The 18,310-nt window shown below is 36.2% G+C and overlaps 1 protein-coding gene across 1 annotated transcript in view; it reads left to right on the top strand.

The window, feature by feature from the left end:
- The window catches only part of MFSD14B (major facilitator superfamily domain containing 14B), a 29,545-nt gene extending 20,893 nt beyond the window's left edge, over positions 1–8,652 (top strand). Inside the window, exons 8-12 of the mRNA XM_057384697.1 lie at positions 26–97; positions 2,542–2,654; positions 3,540–3,637; positions 5,391–5,548; positions 7,065–8,652. Coding sequence (XP_057240680.1) covers positions 26–97; positions 2,542–2,654; positions 3,540–3,637; positions 5,391–5,548; positions 7,065–7,268 — 645 coding nt within the window. The 3' untranslated portion in view covers positions 7,269–8,652. The remainder of the gene's footprint in view (positions 1–25; positions 98–2,541; positions 2,655–3,539; positions 3,638–5,390; positions 5,549–7,064) is intronic.
- The last annotated feature ends 9,658 nt before the right edge of the window (positions 8,653–18,310 follow it).

Here is an 18,310-nt window from a genome sequence, read left to right as displayed (position 1 = left end):
TGATGCGATTTCTGCTTCTTTACAGATTATAGGATTTGGATCTGCTAGCATTGCAGCATTTATAGCTGTGGTGGGCATTCTATCCATAATAGCTCAGGTAAGCTTTTTTTCTTCATAGTGCTTCATTTAAGATTAAGATCTTTTTACATGCTCTAATCTGCCAGAGTATCTTGTGTTCACAGTAGGTTGTATTCATTATACAGTCTGAGTAAATCTTTTGCTATGTACCAGCTTTCCTTAGAAGTACTGGATCTGGACATTACAAAACTAAACTAAACCAAGCTAAATTTGGATCAGCAAATTCCCTGGAACTTTGACTTAAAATCATTAAAATTTTTACTTAATGCAAGGCCATCTGTAAGGGAAATGTGTTTTTTTAAATAAAGTTATGCTACTTGCACCTATTCAATGGCCTTGTTCTATCAGACTCTCATACAACCCTGTCTTTCCAGGGTTACTTTGGCTCAGCTTGGGCGATGAGGAGCTGTAAGGCCTTGGTATCTTATTGTCATATGTCTTAATTGGCAAAAGTGGGCTGATTTTTCAATGGATCCTTTATGTCTTTTGTAAATCAGAGTTTTTATGATGTGATCTTTGGTTTCTTTGTGGGTATAGAAGAGGAATGGCATATAGTATGTTGTAACCTTGTTGCCATTCAAGCAGAATGAAGGTCATATTGTTCTGATGTTAACAACACATTCATCAATGTTTATCTGTTTTACTGGTGTCAGTTGTGGCCTTCATTATCAATTAAAGTCATTATTTTAATCCTTGCTCTGTGGTTTGTTCTGAGGCTGTTATGTGCACTCACATTTGCCAGTCATACTTCAGGCAGACCAGTATTCCTGCTAAAAATCTCTGAGATGGCTTCCTCTTCTGTTTCATAATTTTCATTGTTAAAATGAGGAAACTGTTGATTTTTGAGCTCTTTGAAGAGTACAGCTTAGTGAAACTGTCTCTGCTTATTGACATCATCTTTGCTTCATAAATACTTATTTGTGTTGGCATGTTGGATATCTCCAGAAATAACTGAACACATGAAAATGGAATTACTCTATTTTTTCTATTCAGCTTTTAAACTAAAAATGAGAAATGAGAAAGTTAGGGTGGGGGTTTGATGTTGGCTGGATCCCAAGTGCCTACTCCAGCACTCCCCAGCCAGACAGGGAAGAGGTAAAAACCATTCATAGGTGGAGATAAAGCAGTTTACTAAAGCAAAAGCAAGTTTAGGTATGCACAAGCAAAGAGGAAAAAAAAAAAAAAAGGTTTATTCTCTGCTTCCAATCAGAAAGCACTGTTGAGCCACTTCCTAGGAAGCAGGGCTTCATAGCAGTTGCTCTGAAAGGCGAACACTGTAAATAACAAATGCCCCATTCCTCCTCCTTTCTTCAGCATTTCTCTCCGAGGTGATGTCATGTGGAGCAAATTATCCCTTTGGTCAGTTTGGGTCASCTGGCTGAGTTGTGTCCCCTCCCATGATCTTGTCCATTCCCAGTCTACTGATGTGGGGGGAATGTTGAGAGACAGTGCTCATGCTCTGCCAGCACTGCTCAGCAGTAGCCAAAGCTCTGCTGTGTTATCAACACCTTTCCAGCTACATAACCTGTGAGGGGTGCTATTAACTCCATCTGAGCCAGACCCAATACAATCAGGAAGAGAGACAAGAGAGGAAATGTATTCTGCTCTGTAGTCCTGTTCTTTTTCTCTGTATTTCTACTGAAGCATTGCTGAGTTTCTCCTTTTAAAGAAAATTGTGTGCTTCATTGAGTCAAGTACTCCATGTATACGTTGCTTTACTAGAAGGTGTCTGCTTCTTGCTGTAAGTTCTTGCTGTTGCATCTGAATTCGGATATCCTTCTCCCTCAGCAATAACACTTCTAACAAATAGAAATACTGATCTTTGGTTGGTGTTACCTTACATGTGCAAATGAAAAGGGCGTATCAGTGGTGCAAAGAGTCAGTAAAAAATGTAATTAATGGTGCCTCAGAATTTGCCTTGGCCGAATTTCAGTGTGTGTGATGAAGGTGACAAAGCAGCAATTTTACTGTAATTTAAATGTAAATTTGCATAATAATTCAGCTGACCTAAGGAGTTTACTTTTTCCTGAGCTAACAGTCATTATTTCTCCAGTGTTTATAGATACTGGTAAATTCAAGTAATGTCCAGCTTGTACTGTCTTACCTTGGTATCAGTTTTTGTTTTCTGGAACTCTCTAGTCTGTAGTAAAATAGGTTTGTGGAGGTGAAAATGAAAGCCTATTTGCATTGGAAATAGACACTGTCATCTAGTGTACATACAGAGGTAATGCATTTGCTTTTCGATGTCCTGGGGTGGTAACCATTGAAGAATTAAGAATATCTGTACATTAAATGTTGAAATGACTCATCTGTATTTTGGACTTAATACAGGGGAAGTAAAGGACAAATTGTATAAATTGCCTTATAATTTGAAAAGTCTTCTGAATTATTTTTCATGGGGAAAATTACTTTAGCAATCTGACATTTTAAAGCAACTTTTGGTTTAACCAATTTCTCTTGCAGACTTTGTTTCTCAGTATCTTGATGAGATCTATAGGCAACAAAAACACAGTTCTCCTTGGCCTTGGCTTTCAGATATTTCAGCTGGCTTGGTATGGATTTGGATCTCAGTCTTGGTAAGCATACATTTTGGTGTGTACACACCTGTTAAGGAACTGGCAGTTTTTTTCCCAATAAGTTCTACCATTTAATTCTGTTGTCATGAGTATTTAAGTGTTCTGTGAATTAAGCTTTCCCATTTTCATTACKGTACCAAAATTTGGTCTGTATTTTGCATATGTAGGAATGATAGAATTTTCTATACATACAGTGTAAGTCACAGCCCTTTTAAAAAGGGTGTCTTTGCAACATTTTGATCCACTGAGTGTAAAGTCTATGAATGAGGTTAAAGCATTTTATTTAACTCGCAGAATAAGAAGTAGTATGTTCCCTCTAGTAATTCCACTAGACGCATTTTTATCAGTTAGGTACTGGACCTATACTTGTTTTTGTTTTTCTAACATATTTTCTTACTCTAATAGTATTTGGTCTTACAAACGCTATAGAGTTTCTTCTGTTGGAGAAACTGTCTGTAAGTAGAGGCAGCTAGAACCTTAATGTCAAACAGCTTTTTTATCAAGTTTGTCTTACTGAGAGGGATGAGTACTTGTTTATCAGAGAACTTTCTAGTCAGTTGGAGAGGCTAGAGAATTGGGACACCCTGGGAAATTGTTCCTTTGTACAGCATTTGGAGAGGAAAGCCCACTTCACTCACATTCCCCTCTTTCTCTCTGCTAGGATAGAATGAAATCAAATGTGCAAACCTTCCAATAATTTCAGAATAATATGTGGGAGGGGAGCAGGAAGAAAACCAGATAATTTCCATTTTCTAGGTATTTTGATTAGAGTATTTCAAAGGGCACTATATGTGAAATAAGGGTGTCCTTGTGGTTCTTTTGGGAGTGTGGGGAATAATTATAAAAGCAATCTAATTTTTAATTTGAATTATGTATTTAATACAGGATGATGTGGGCAGCAGGAGCTGTAGCAGCGATGTCAAGCATTACATTCCCAGCAATTAGTGCTCTGGTTTCACGAAATGCAGAGGCAGATCAACAAGGTGAGTATTGGATGAATTGTTTTTTATGCATCAGACTGCTTTTTTGTCTAGAAAGGAGAAGAGTTATCTAGGCGTACTTTTCAAGTTGTCTTGGTGAGTTTTCCCTTGGTAGTAGCTGTGGAAGTCTGCCAGTCTATGTAGAGGAGGAAGAAAGTGCACAAATTCATCATAATTGCATTATAAAATACATAGTATGTGATGAACTACTTATTTTCTATCTTTCTGTAGAAGTACTATGAAAAGAACAAAAACTTGCTTTTTTTCCCTTTTATTATATGCATTATTCTCTAATAGACAGGATTAATGTAACAATACTACGTTTTTAATTGCATATTTTACCAGATTGAAGTAAATGTAAGCAAGAAGCTTTATTTTTTGTAGAAAAGTTGGCCCTATTTGATACAATACAAGGAATAGAAAAGGAAGTCAAAAGTAACCAGTTGATCTGGGAAGACAGAAAATCTACTGGTTGTGATCTGAAGAGTAATATACAGTCAGAAATTACTCCTCCTTTAAAGTTAAATGACAAGTCGTCACAAACTCTGGTATATAAGAACTGAATTTAGTGTTCAGTTTTAAAATATACTGTATATGTAAATTTTAAGTATCAGTTATACTTTAGCATTGTACAACATGAAGTGAGTTAAGTGCAATAAATCAGAAAAGTACAAGGGAAGTAGATTTCTGTTGAGTTTGAAAAGTGCAAAAGACAATATTTTACATGGGTTTTTTTTACATTATTCTCCTCTCTTTTTTAAAGAAAGGAAAAGATCTAAAATTGTTTGAAAAGATGAAATTGAAAAGATTTTAAAATCTTTCTGTTTATATCAGGAAATGAATAGTTTAGTTAAGATAACAGAAGACACTGAACTTTGATTTTATGTAGGGGAAGCTGCTGTTAATAGCTAAGGCTTTCMATAGTTTAAAGACAGAGGTTTTGCCACCTAGTGGCATGAAGATGTTAAACTTTCATGTTACCAACCTATGAAGTAAAAACCTTGGACAGTTATCTTTTTTACATGTTTTTTTCCTCCCATTTTGCAAATTATTGCCTTGAGAAGGAAGCAGACTATGATTACTGTAAAATAGCATTTTGTAGACTCATAATATGTAATGTTAATGTCATCCAAACACTTTTTGCTCTGTTGCCATAATCACTTAATGAAATCGAAACAGAAATACACCTTTTATTAGCACTTTGATTAATTAAGCTTTTAGAARAATCCAGTGAGTAAAACTACAGTGAGTCAGGTATTGTGAAATTACTGCTGTACACCTAATTTACTGTCCTGAGTAAGCTACTTGGTATTTAAATAAATCCTAATCTCAGTGTGTGTGTATTTTCCCAATCACAGTCCTAAACACTTAGATACGTTACTCTGAATTTCACTTGAAAGTAAATTAAATGGGTACCACATTTAAGGTCTGCTATCTTCATTGTAGGCTTTGGCTGAGACTGAAAGAGCTCTAACATTGAAAACTTCACATAAATTTCATCTGTCGTGTTCAAAAACATAATGCTTCCGGTAATCTGCAAGTATAGTGACAGAACTATATGATGATGCAGAGGATTATTTTAATCTGACAGATTTGTCTTCAATGTATTTCTTACATCTTAGAATGCAGAAATAATTATGAAATTATCTCTTTTGGAACAATTATTAGAATACACTCAGAACTCTTGGCTCTTGAGCATTCCTTTCTTGCTTAAAAAAAAAAAAATCTGACTCTTGGTGTTTTTTTTTCTCATTAGGTGTTGTCCAAGGAATAATAACTGGAATAAGAGGACTGTGCAATGGCCTTGGACCAGCACTGTATGGCTTTATTTTCTTTCTTTTCCATGTGGAACTCAATGAATTGCTACCTGATAACACTTCTGAAATAAAAACGAAGCAAAATCCCAGTGATAAAGTAAGTTCAAAATCTGATGTGCAGTTTGCACCATAGAACTCATAAGGCCAGAAATCTGTCTTCTTTTTTGTTGATATAAAATCTTCATATCTTATAACTACTTAATTGTCACTTTTCAGTTTTATTAAATTAGTAAGCTTGTAATTTAAATGTGATAGTGAATATTCAGATTTACAGTAGTAGCAGCATTAGTTTCAGTATTGTAACAGTACCAGATAATTTGTTTTGATGTAAGTTTACTGAGACTAAAGTTTGAGTGAGATGGATTCATTATAATTATTTACAGGAAGCCCTTACAACAAACAGTGCGATCATAGGCAGTGTTGGAGAGTAATAATAACAACACTTGGCAATGCAATGAACAAGGACAGATTGAAAGATTTTTACTCCCTTCAAAAAGACCATAGTAGTGTAATACTCATAAAAGCTACTCAGAAGAATTAGCTGTTATATTAAAAATGGGTGTATTAATTTGTGGAAGTTTATTACTTCTTTAAGTACTTGTGTGTGTAGCACCTCTTGAAGGTTTGATATCATTAAGATACATTTTTAATATGTTTATATACTTTATCTGTACAGACCATCAGCTGAAAATTTAGGCCTCTGATTGAAACAGAATTGAGGCAAGGGAAATACCCTGTTACTGTATGCTTATGTTTAGCTACTTTCCTASTTCAGATGAGAATAGCTTCCTACATTTCATCAGGAATAAAAACATTGGATTGACAAGTTTTATCTTCTGATTTTTATCTAGTTTTAGTTTACAGATACAGAAAAGTTTAAAAAATTTTAAAAAGCTGGATTGCTGACATTTTTCTTTTGTTGAAGTTTGTCATCATACTTGGCTGCTTTAAAATTGATCTTAAAACCTTTCTGGTGTTTGTTTTTATTTGGGGCTGTAAAATGTGGGTAAATTATGTTTTTAAATTTTAAAATAAACTGCTTAGAAGCAAGAGAGAATACTTCCAAATGGTAAGTTATCATACATCAACTATGTGTCTCTACAGTGAGAATGGTATGTACTACATATTCTGCTGTTACTTTGCTCACTCATACATTGGTTTTTTTGGGATGCTTGTTTATTTGGCTTACTTTATTCTAGGGTGTCTCAACCATGAAACGGTGAAGCTAGGGTTTRTTGAGTATTTGTACTTCTGGATGTTGAAACCTTATTCTATTAATCATCAGAGGAGTCATGTTGATTTAACAGGCATGTTACATAAGGCAAAAAGAATAAAAAAAAAGCATCAGTCAATATCTGTTTCATTTGCTAGGCAATCCTATTGTCARTAGACAATTTTATGTGTTTCTGGTTTTCAGATCACTGTGGAGATCTGGTGAGGAATTTGTGAGCATTGTAGAAGAAAATTCACTTTGCAGTGCACATATGAATCTGTTTCCAAAATTTTAGTCACCATAAATATATCCTCATTATCTCCTGCTTTAGTGGTGTAGTTCATAATGGAGGAGTCAATGTCTGAAACTTCATGAATTCTTTATTCTTGTTTTCCTGTAGAGAACGATCGTTCCTGGTCCACCTTTCCTGGTTGGAGCGTGCATTGTTCTTCTGGCTTTTCTAGTCGCCTTATTTATTCCTGAGAGCAGCAAAGTCAGCAGCACCAAAAAACACAGCAACAGCATCAGCAATAGTCTGAGTAACAACCTAGACCAAAGTAATGAAGAGGACATTGAACCATTGCTGCAGGATAGCAGGGTATGAAGGCTAGATTCTGGGGGGACTGTAGAACAAAGTCATGCACTGAAATGTGTCTCTGGAAGCTTGGTGGGAGGTACAGAATATCTTGCCTTTGAGGGAAAGGCAGCTGTGACAGGAGGCCACTTGATCCTTGAGGTTGATGTCAAACTTGCAGGAGTGGTGTTTTAGGACAGCAGGTCACAAGTTGGTGTGATTCTACCCAATATTGGACTGCATCAAATTCCTATATTGTGTAGAAACCTAAATATATAGAAGATTTGTTTTAAAGTTTGAATGTTCAGTTCCAAAATTGCAAGATAATGTGAAATAAACAGGTTTGAGCCAGAACAATTTCTGCCATCACTATTACAGCTTGTTTAGCATTTCTTATGCCTTTTGTCTGCATGTATGGCACATGTAGTCTTCATGGTATGGGAGGCACTGATCTCTGTAGTTCTAGTACCTGAAATACTGATATCAATGAAATTCTCGAATATTATTTACTAACAGGAAGTCCAGTAGTTGCCAGAAAGAAGTGATGAAACCAAGGTAGCAAAATTTTGATTGTGATCACACATGACARTAATTACCCATAAATGAAGGTCATACAGAAACCCTAAACCCGCATTCTGGAATAATCAGTTTTGTGCACTTAAATCAAATCCAGATGCCATCAGGTCAGATGAGAGCCAGGTCCCATTAATGTTTTGCTTGTAAAAAATAATATCTTAATTTTAAATGAGCAGTGTCAGAAACATAGACACTTCTGACTTCTGAGTGGGTGCCAGAGTAGTTTACATCATAAAATATATGTATGTACTGCATTTTGTCACTTTATCTGCCATATAAACTAATTTTTCCTATTAATTCCTTTCACCCCTGCCTTAACTGCTTCTTAGTGTTCAGTTATTAATCATATTTAGCCTTCATATCACTGTCTTACCTGCTGAATATCATGGATATATTCATATCAAATTTTCTTTCTGAAAGATGCTTCAGAGGAGTTTTGAATRGTTACAAATGTGCTAATTTTTAGAGACATTTTATGAAGAATCCACAGATTTATATGTATTTTGCTGCAGTGTAAATGGACTGTTAAACCCAACTTTAATGGAATACTTCTATGAATGTTTTATATGTATGCAATATATGTAGATATTTGTAAGGAGTTTTAATTTTTCCAGATGGGGTGCTGTCTAAATCATGTATTTATAAATGTAATGAGGGTACAGACAGTTATACGGTTTTTTAAAAGGATTGTGTATTGACTGAACTGAAATTTTAAAAACATATATTTTGAAACTTGTTCCACATTGAGCACAGATAAGAAACCTTTTGTACTATGCAGTTTGGTTTTTAAGTTAATGAGCTTCCTAATGCATAATAAATATATATATTAAGCTTTCTAGGTTTCGTGAGTAAGTGTACGTTCTTCCAATTTTATTGTTTTGCCTTTGCTGCTTCAGAACAGAAGTGCCTTAATCCTGGTGTCGGATGACAGTACCTGAATCCTGTTCTGTTGTGTTGTATCTGTGTCATCAAGTGTAGTGAAAAGTCTCCTTTGCTTAGAAATTCCTTTGGTGTCTGACATGGTGTCCACTGGAATAGAGAAGTGGAGAATGAAAGTAGAAAAAAAAACCCCAAGAGTAGTTTCTGATCTGAACAGTACTGCAGAATTAAGATGCTTTTTCTAACAAGGCTTTGGTGGCTTTTTTTTTTCTTTGAATTTCTTGGAATTCAAGCCTGGGCATTTATGCTGGATATTCTTTTTTGCTGCAGGCCAGACTGGAGTTGGGTAGGTTTTGTGTGATCCTAGGGTAGAATGTCTTCAACTTGATACATGGAACTAAATACAATATGTTAGTGTTAAAAGTAGCTGTTATCAAATGTATTACTGGTAATGGTATTCCAGTAATGGTATTCCAGCAATGAAACAGATTTTTAAAGTAGAATCTCAGAATCACAGAATGGTTGGAAGGAACCTTTAAAGATCATGGGACAGGGACATCCTTCACTAGGGTAGGTTGCTCAGATCCACCCTGTCCAACCCTGAGCACTGCCGGGACTTCCAGGGATGGAGTATCCACAGTTTCTCTGGGCAACCTGCTACAGTGCCTCACCACCCTTAATGTAGACATTTTCTTTCCTAAGTCCAATCTAAACCCTTTTAATTTTAAAACTCTTTATCTTTTGTCCAGTCACTATGTGTGCTGGTGAAATGCCTCTTCCTTCCTACAACCCATTTTTATATATGGGAGAGCTCACCCCAGAGCCTTCTTTTCTTCTGGCTGAACAACCCCAGCTCTCTCAGCTTCAGAGGAAAGCTGTTTCAGTCTTCCAGTCATCTTTGTGGCCTCCTCACTCCCACAGGTCTGTGGTTTCCTGTGCTGGGGAGTCCAGAGCTGGATGCCAAAAACAAATTTTACAATACACCCTTACTGTTTATAAATGATGTGTATGTACTGCTGGGTACATGATAAAAAGGTAAAAAGGTGATGTGCTGCGGGTTTCTGGGCTCTGGGGCATKGGCTTCTCAAGCCACGAGGTGGTGGGTTCCTCCCCTGGTCTCCCCAGAAGTCACCATCTTGGCTTCCCACATGGTAAGACACGCGAAAGCAYGGTGCGCACCATCTCTGCTGAAAGAATGAAGTGTCTTTGTCCCTTGCCTGCCCGCTTTCCGTCCTTTTYGGTTTTTAACCACAAAATTCTCTATAGGAGAGGAGTCTGTTACATGCCTTGGATTTCCAGCCACCGAGGCACATATTTTAATATTGGAAATGTCTCTATTTCTGCCGATGCAGGAGGGAGCCCCTGTAACCCAGCTCCTTCTCTGTTCCCAAAGGATGTATTTCCTCCCATTTCTTTTACCCCACTGCTCACCTTAGAGATAATGTGCATGCAAATCTTAACAAGGAGCTTCTTAACCTGAGCTCCTCCTTATCCTGTTCTGTAGGGTTTGTCACTGGGGCAGTTTTCTTCCTGAAATGTCTTCACAACAGGGCATCATTTTGTGCCATAAAGGCACATTTATACCAACAGAAAAATGGCTTCAAGGGCAACAAAGTAGCAATGCTAGGTCTAGGACTGTATCCTGAATTTTGCCCTACATCTTCCATTCTCTTACTGAACTGTTATTTTGGAAAACCGAGCAAGATTATTTTGAGGCAATGATAGAAGACAAACAGTACCTTTTATTCTGTAAGACTTCTCAAGAGAGATYGTCTAGAAAATAAAATACTGATTTAATTTGGTTCTTTACACACATTGGATTCAAGATTTTACTCTTCGATCAATCTCATCATCAAGCTCCTGAAATGGAACCTGTGAGACAGCATGCCATTTAGCAGAGGACTAAAAGTCATGATCAATTTCCTCAAGCATGTAAAAAAAGAGGCCATTCTGCCTATCTATTCACCCTGGTTCACAGGCTTTTTCAGGTTGATCAGAAAGTGCCTCAGCTTAGCCAACTGAGCTTGGACAATGCTGTAAGTGAAGGCATGTGGACCAGAGCAGAAAAGTATGACCAGGATTTTTAAACAATTTTTTAAATTAAATTCTCTTCTTGTTAGGAGACATATTCATGACAGCATATAGAACAGATTGCTTAACATGCCTGTTAAAACAATCTAAGTCATAGGTTTATTTATCATAGATTATAATCTTCTAGTATAATCAAAGTACAGTAGCATCATATTTTCAMAATAAATACATGTAAACAGCAGAGCAAAATCTCTGAGGACAAAGTAAAAGGAAACAAATTTCCCAAGAATAGTTTTAAAGATCTGTGTTATCCCCTGTGTCTTTCCCTGCTTTTTCTGGGAGACAAGACTGTGTCTGATTTCTCTGAAAACAAAATTTAAAAAAAAGCAATGAAGGTAAATTGCATCAGAATAACTAGAGCTTTGTATCTCTAGATCAGAAGCACAGCTCAACACAAATGAAGACCAGCAGCTGCCCCAACGAAGCATGCCCTTTACCACTCTGAGGAAGCAAGGCACTGTCTTACGATTATTGCATATTCTTACATTACAATAAATTTTGCTCTGGAGTAATGGCCTCTTATCTGGAGGTTGAGCACAGCAGGGGGTACAAGGTGCAAGGAATAAAGTATTAATATTTTTCATTGAAAAATATTAAGAATTCAAACTTTACTAATACTTAACATGTCTTGGCACTGCACTCTCATCTGCTCTGTAGGCCAGATGATCACACTTAACACAGACACAAGCCGTCCCTAGGGAAGATTAAGTGCCTCACAGGGCAGAAGGAGGTTGASAGTGACACTCTCACTCATTCTTTCACTTTCAGTGTATTGACATATTGACATTTACATGTGCCCAGTTAAGTGGATCTATGGATTATATTACCTATTTGCAACTAAAATAACCCTCACAAAACAAACCGGTATCTCAAGGAGATTCTGGAGAAAACCCCCTGCAGATTGAAGGTAACACAAATAATGCAAAAGGCAAACAGACAAGAAAGTTGCACAGCTGATTCTTCAGCTCCTAGTGCAAGTCCTTCATCAACCGCTTTACATGGTGGTATCACTGACCAGGTAGTCAGATTCGACAAAAAGTTGGCCAAAAGAAAACTCTGAAATACCTTGAGAACTATCAAAGTGTTTGAAATACAAGTTTACATGTGTTATTCCTAACAATGAACTTCTGTTCAAGTGTATATTGTAACTTTAGGCATTAGCTAACGTGGAGGATTAACAGGGCATTTACAAACTAGCCAGGACATGAAGAACCTTTGTAAATTTTTTCAGCAATGTTTAAAGTCCTGTGATATTCAATCCAGTATTTTCACAGAAAACATTGCTAAAGAAAGAAATATTAGAACAAGCTATGGGTTGTGGGGTATTTGAAACTGCAAGTGTTCCTTAACCCATTTCAGTTTATGGTACTTGGTAGATTTTTTATATTACAAAGAGTACATAAAGAGCAACTTTTTTGTCAACTGCTAATAAAAAGATGCAATGGAGAAGGCAGCTGCACAACAGATACAGTTTCTTTATTAAAAATGCTGGTTTATGAAAAAACTGTACAAATGTAACCACTGATGAAGTGGCTGCTTTGAATAGAATAAAAAAGTGATCTCAGGATAAGGTTAGAGCAAAAGTGAAATTCATTCTCCTGTTTACTCATGGGCAAACTAGTGTAGCAAATAAACTGGAGACAAAAGCACACAAAGCCTTACATTGTCATCAGTGTCGTTAATTTTATAAAAACAAACCATTCAATATTAAAATCTTTACAGTACTTTGGAAATAGATGGGGAGTTATCATGAAAGTCTTTTGTACCACAGGGGTTCACTGGTTATCCCAGGGCAAAGTGCTCAAAAGAGATGTCAAACTTAGATTTTCCTTTCACAGAAAGAAAAGCAATTGTTTCACATCTGATCTTTTCTGTGATGAAAAGGGCCTGCCAGTACTATATATTTTTGAAAAATGCAATCATTTAATGTGTCTCAAGATAAAGGTGATGTTTTGACAATGAGCAAGCAAATACTTTATTCTTAAAATAAAGTTATTGTATATGGGAGCATTTTGAAAACAGAAGTTTGGAAATATTTCCATCATCATGCAATTTTGTTGCAAAATGAAATATAAAAGTGTCACCCATAAAAACCTCTAATACCTGTACTTTCTAACCCATTTTCAAAAAATCTTCCAAAGGAAGGGCTTTCAATCCATTTGTTAACAATACAAAAATTCAAGACCTTTCAATTAGTTTACAAGTCCAAACAACTGGCATGAGGGAAAATGGAAACTTACTAGTTGAATATTAAGTTGAATATTAATACATCTTTGCATGATTTAGCAAGCATAACCAACAACACTCTTTCCATTTAGATTAATATCTTTGTGAGGTATCTTTTTCAGTAGTGACAGTTATTATAAATAGATAYTCAAAATTAAAATCAAGATGGATTGAACTTAGAAATCTTTGAATCTCTGTACCACAGTGTTGAACCAAAATTTCTAAAAATAATCAGGTATTTCTGAGCATCACTTATTAATTTTGTACTGGCAAACAAAAAGTACTTTGTAGCACTAGCAAAATATTTGAAWTTTTTTTATCTAATCTATAGCTCACCTTGCTGGGGCTCAGAAATAGCTTGTAGGATTGACAGTGACCCTGTGTTGTCTGTCAGGATGTGATTGGGTTAAACAAAGCCTGTGGACACCACCCAGCCAGAGATGTGATTAGATAAGAAGCTTCATTGGCAGTGACCCCTCAGAGCAAACAKMCATTGGGTGTTTAGCCCRGGAAGTTTAAGGTATAATACAACATAGCTTTTGAAAACAAACAGAGAAGTAGGATCTCTTTGAACCAACAAGAAGTTCATGTCCTCTGTTCCCACCMTTGTCACAAATGGCTGCCCATAGTGGGACAGAACAGGCAGAAAAGTAAAATGATTTTCTCAGCAAAATGCATTCTCAGCACTAGCACTAGCAAGTGTATTAAATCCTTCCTTMGTTTGAAAGTACATGCTGGATCACCAGCTGAATCTCTGAGAAGTACAGAGCTGGGGAATTTAAATGCAATTGCATTGCATGTTAGTTTTGAAGTCAGAATATTTTTTGTAGTCCTTTTTTCTGTTGTCATGAAAAAATGGCCACTTCTGATGGCTTATCACAATGAGAATTTAAGCTTATGAATTTCAAAAAATTGCTTGTGTCTGAAGTRTCACTTAACTGATGTATGCCTTAATGGTCATGTATCAATATAATTCTGTAAGAAAAAAAAAATTAGGCTGTAAAGAAAACAGTGCTGCTAGCTCTGCTCATCTGAACGTAAGCAAAAACCTACTCAGCAGGACCTTTTTAAATGATGATGCAAGACAAACTGGTGGTAACAACAGGCAAGCAATATCGGCCATGACAAMTGACTTTTCTACACATGTGGAAAATGTTGATCTTGAAAACTTTTCTGTGATTGTCTTGTCCAGAAAATCTGTTTTATAGTTCTTCTTTTTATAGGCAACTATTTTTCCCCCTTCTTCCCGTTTTGATGAAGAGTGTTTTTAAGGGTGTTTTACACTTTGAAGGAAAATACTGCAGTCTTTTCTGAAAGTTCTGGTAAGGTTTTTTGTTAGAGAGAATCATATATGGAGGTATCTGGTTTATGACATGCAGATACCATTTTTGACAACTTGATGCCTTTTCTCAGTGCAGTGATTCAAACATCCTCTGAAAAGCAGTGAAGGGAAAAGAAACGCAAAAACATGATGAAGTTGTTCTAGTAACAAGCTGAAGTGTTAAGCACTGAAGAAAAAAATGCAGATCTAAGCATCCTTCCATTTTGCTTAAAGCCCAAAAACTTTTTTTTCTTGCTGTCTTACTTCTTTATGCCTGCATAATAAACAATTTTTTTTTCCAGCATTGTCATCATAGCTTATAAATAGCTGAAACATGCCATAGGCTTGCTCAGCTACCTAATCCATACGCTTTGTGCTCATGCTCAAATGCACTGGGAGTTTTAATTCAATGCAGATAGTGGTTCAAGAAAGATTGAAAATTATTCAAGTAGGATAGTAGCGTATTTTGAATACAATATTTAAAGGTACATGCCAAAGGTGTACCTTTTATATTTGTGTTAACACTGAAAGAGRAGTAAAACTGAAAAGGAAGATTGAGAAATAGAAATATTCACTTAAGTCAGTTGCATTCTGCATTTCCTTGTAAGGCACGCATTTTGACCTCAGAGAGAGGTTGCAGGCCTCTGTGCAGTCTTAAGAGGAAAAAGCTATTTTCAGAGCTGATAATCCGTGACTTTAACTGAGTGGTTAAGGATTTTATCTTCTTGGACAATAGATTTCAATTTTTCCTCAAGAAGTAAGCTTTTGCTACCAATGAGTTAGCTTTCATTTTTGAAACATGAAGGCATGTTTGAGAAAGTGCCTTGGGAAATACAGAGTGCAAGGGACTCTTACTGATCCTGGAACCCAAGTAATCAAAAATAAATTCAGATTTTTTGTTTATTTTTAGTGAAAATTGCAATTACCAGAAGACGTTGCAAGATCAAGAGAAGAGCTTAACTTACAGTGTTTGAGAATAATTCTGAAATTATTTGTCTGTATATAAAATACATCGACAGCACCATAGCTGCCCTTCCTGAAGGTGACAGGAAAGAAAAATGTGATAAAGGTCAGACTGTCAGGCAGCTTATTATGAGCAAAACACTTTCCTAGGAAAGAACCTCGCCAAGAGTGGGCTGGTGCCACCTTGACATTACAGCGTCTGTCAAAAGGAAAAACAACTCATGACTCCAGGTAATAACTGAAGGTAGTAAAAACAACTTATTTGCCCTATTTCTTCCATCTCTAGGGGAAAAAGTCCGTCAATATTGCTACCRTGTAGCAATAATATTAAAAAGTTCTGTGCAGTTGCCTCAAGCAATTGGTTGAGGTCTTGGTCTTTTACTTTATTATGAAATACACAACAGTATAAGCTTATGTCTAAGTTTGTGGAAGGAGTCAGTGGTAAATATATTTGAATTTATTTGGTTTTATTCAGTGTTGAGTGTAATTACATTTGAAGAAAGAGCAATAAAAATGGAACAGGAAACAGTTCATGTGTACCTTTTGAGCTAAATTTTTAAAATTTTCTTTTAAAATGGGTTCTTAATTTTTCCCTAATTGTGAAGACTCCAGACTCAGCCAAAGAGTTTCAGCTTGTGAATTTCTAACAAAATTACCAGAAATGCTGGTCTACCTTGAGCAGAGTGTAAATAGGATAATTAAGYGTAGTGACTTCTGCTTGAGATTGTGTGGTATTACTGAAGAARGAGAAGGAAAGAAGACAACATGGCTTTCTAACCCGTTGAATTTTCAAACCTGATAAAAAACCTTATGAGGTTTCAACTACATTGAAAGATAAGTACTGGTTGTGAAAGTTTTGTTAATATAATTTTGATAAAAAGTGTTTTCCTTGCAGTAAGACCTAGCTTTGGAATGAAGTATTTTTGACATGACATTGAACAATGATTTTGGCCAAGGTTAAATCTGAAGTATACCTTGTTTTTTGAATTTAAACCTATGAATCAAAAGCTATAAGAAAATCTGCACAACAAGCTTGATTTCTGAAAACTGAGAAACTTGGCCGTCAAAGAATTCAACCCCACCTCACATATCCATTTTCCTGTGATACCCTGTGTGCCACAAACTTAGAGGAAACAGAGGAACACTTACAGATTCAGGTAACTTGTCCTTTAAAGATGGAAGACTCCAACTGCCACAAGTTTCAGTTTGCAAGTCCATTTTGCGACTGATTCCAATACGATACCCTTCCTTAATTAAAGTGCAAAAAWGCTGTAAAAAAGTGGTAGTCCTTTCCTACAGCTGCAAAAATATCTTTTATTTGTTCATGCTCCGATTTTATTTTCCCCCTGAGATGACAGTTCTTTTCTGCCGATGTGAGGGGGTTTGTGTCARTTGGTACAGGACAGTGTTTAGCAGCAAATACCCATGCTTTAACCGGGATATTCAGATTCTTTTTRTCAGAGGAATGCTAGTTTGATGCTTTCTTGTGTTTTTTTTGTTCTGAATAAAAAAAAAAGACCTTAAAGTCTAAGGAAAGGGTGGCACAGCAGTCCTATTTAGAGCATTGTATATGCTGATCATTTAAAACTTGACTGCGTTKTTTCTTTGCTACCTGAGGTTCCAATGATTAATCCCATTGGCATGAGGGACTGGAAGTGTCTGCCCCTGCTAYCTGTAGATGTCTAGAAAGTCTGCTGTTAGTAGTAAAAAATATCAGAAAATCGTGAGTTTTGTTTTCACAGTGTTAGCTTTCACATCATGGTCTCAAGAGTACTGTAAGGTGCAGATGTCTTTGTAAAAAGATAGTACCACTTTATTCCTGAGAGAAATTAGTCATAGAAGAAAATCTTAGCTGAGGAAGTAGTACATCCATCCACAAACCCCAGAGTGGTTTTTGAGTTAGAAAGTGCCTTAAGGCACTGAGCTTCAAATGCTTGGGTAAAACATCTTACACACTTCTTGGATGTTAGTCTGAGACCTTGACAGCTCTTTTAGAAAATACAATTCCTGCCTTATGTCAAAAAGATACTGAACTAASTGATAAAATGATATCTGGCATCACCTTTAAACTTGAAGGACCACAAAGAGCTTTACCAACTCGAAGCAAAAGTGGTTTTAATGCTGCATAAGACAACCCCCAGGACAGATAGGTTGAGGAAGTGAAAAGTCCTTGTTGTCTCTTTGAAAGTGCCAGTTATGAAATCTGAGATAAATTTCATTAATGCATTCTRTGAATAGACTAAAAATCCTCACCTATTCATGCACGATCCTGTATAGTCTCTGTTGTTCAAGCCTGACCAAAATTTTAGTAACCTTGAACAGTTGTCTTCTGTTTGTGTACAGATTAACCTGGGTTKCATTAAGCTGAAAAAGAAATTTAATTTAATAATTTTCCAAAAATAGTCACCCTCTGTGCRGTAGAAATGTGTTTGCTGAAACGGGTGATGAAAAGTAGAACACAGTCCTGTTTTATAATTAAATGTGGCAAATAGCAGGACACCTTTGGCAAGAGTCAGCTGTTGTGTTAAATAAACTTGCAATTGAAAGTAGTCAGACACAGGAGGAGTTATGCCTCTGTGAGGTTAGATGGCTAAATTATTGAAAAACAAATGGAAACAAACTAAGATAATTAACTTAATGTGTAAAGGTTTATACCAAAAATATTAAGACTGGTATGATTGAAGTGTTAACAGAAGAATGTGTTAAAGCTTCAGAAAGCCAAGCAAGGGTATGGTATGTGTTAATTGCTACAGAATACTGTATATAGTTTTTCACTCATGTGACTTGATAGTGTCAACCCTTGATGGGTTGACGCTGGCTGGATTCCAGACCACGAAAGCTGGTCACTCACTCCCCTCTAAAGCTGGACAAGAGAGAGAAAATGTCATGGAATGGCTTGTGCGTTGAGATAAGGACCGGAAGAGATCACTCAGGAAATACCATTAAGAACAAATAGTCTCTAATTAGAGATATGAAATGAATTTATTGCTAACAAATTCGAGCAGGAAAATGAGAG

The sequence above is a fragment of the Malurus melanocephalus genome, unplaced genomic scaffold (assembly GCF_030028575.1).
Source record: "Malurus melanocephalus ecotype Western Australia unplaced genomic scaffold, MMel_1.1 scaffold_15, whole genome shotgun sequence".
In the NCBI taxonomy this organism is placed as follows: domain Eukaryota; kingdom Metazoa; phylum Chordata; class Aves; order Passeriformes; family Maluridae; genus Malurus; species Malurus melanocephalus.
This window is presented reverse-complemented; position numbering and strand designations above follow the sequence as displayed.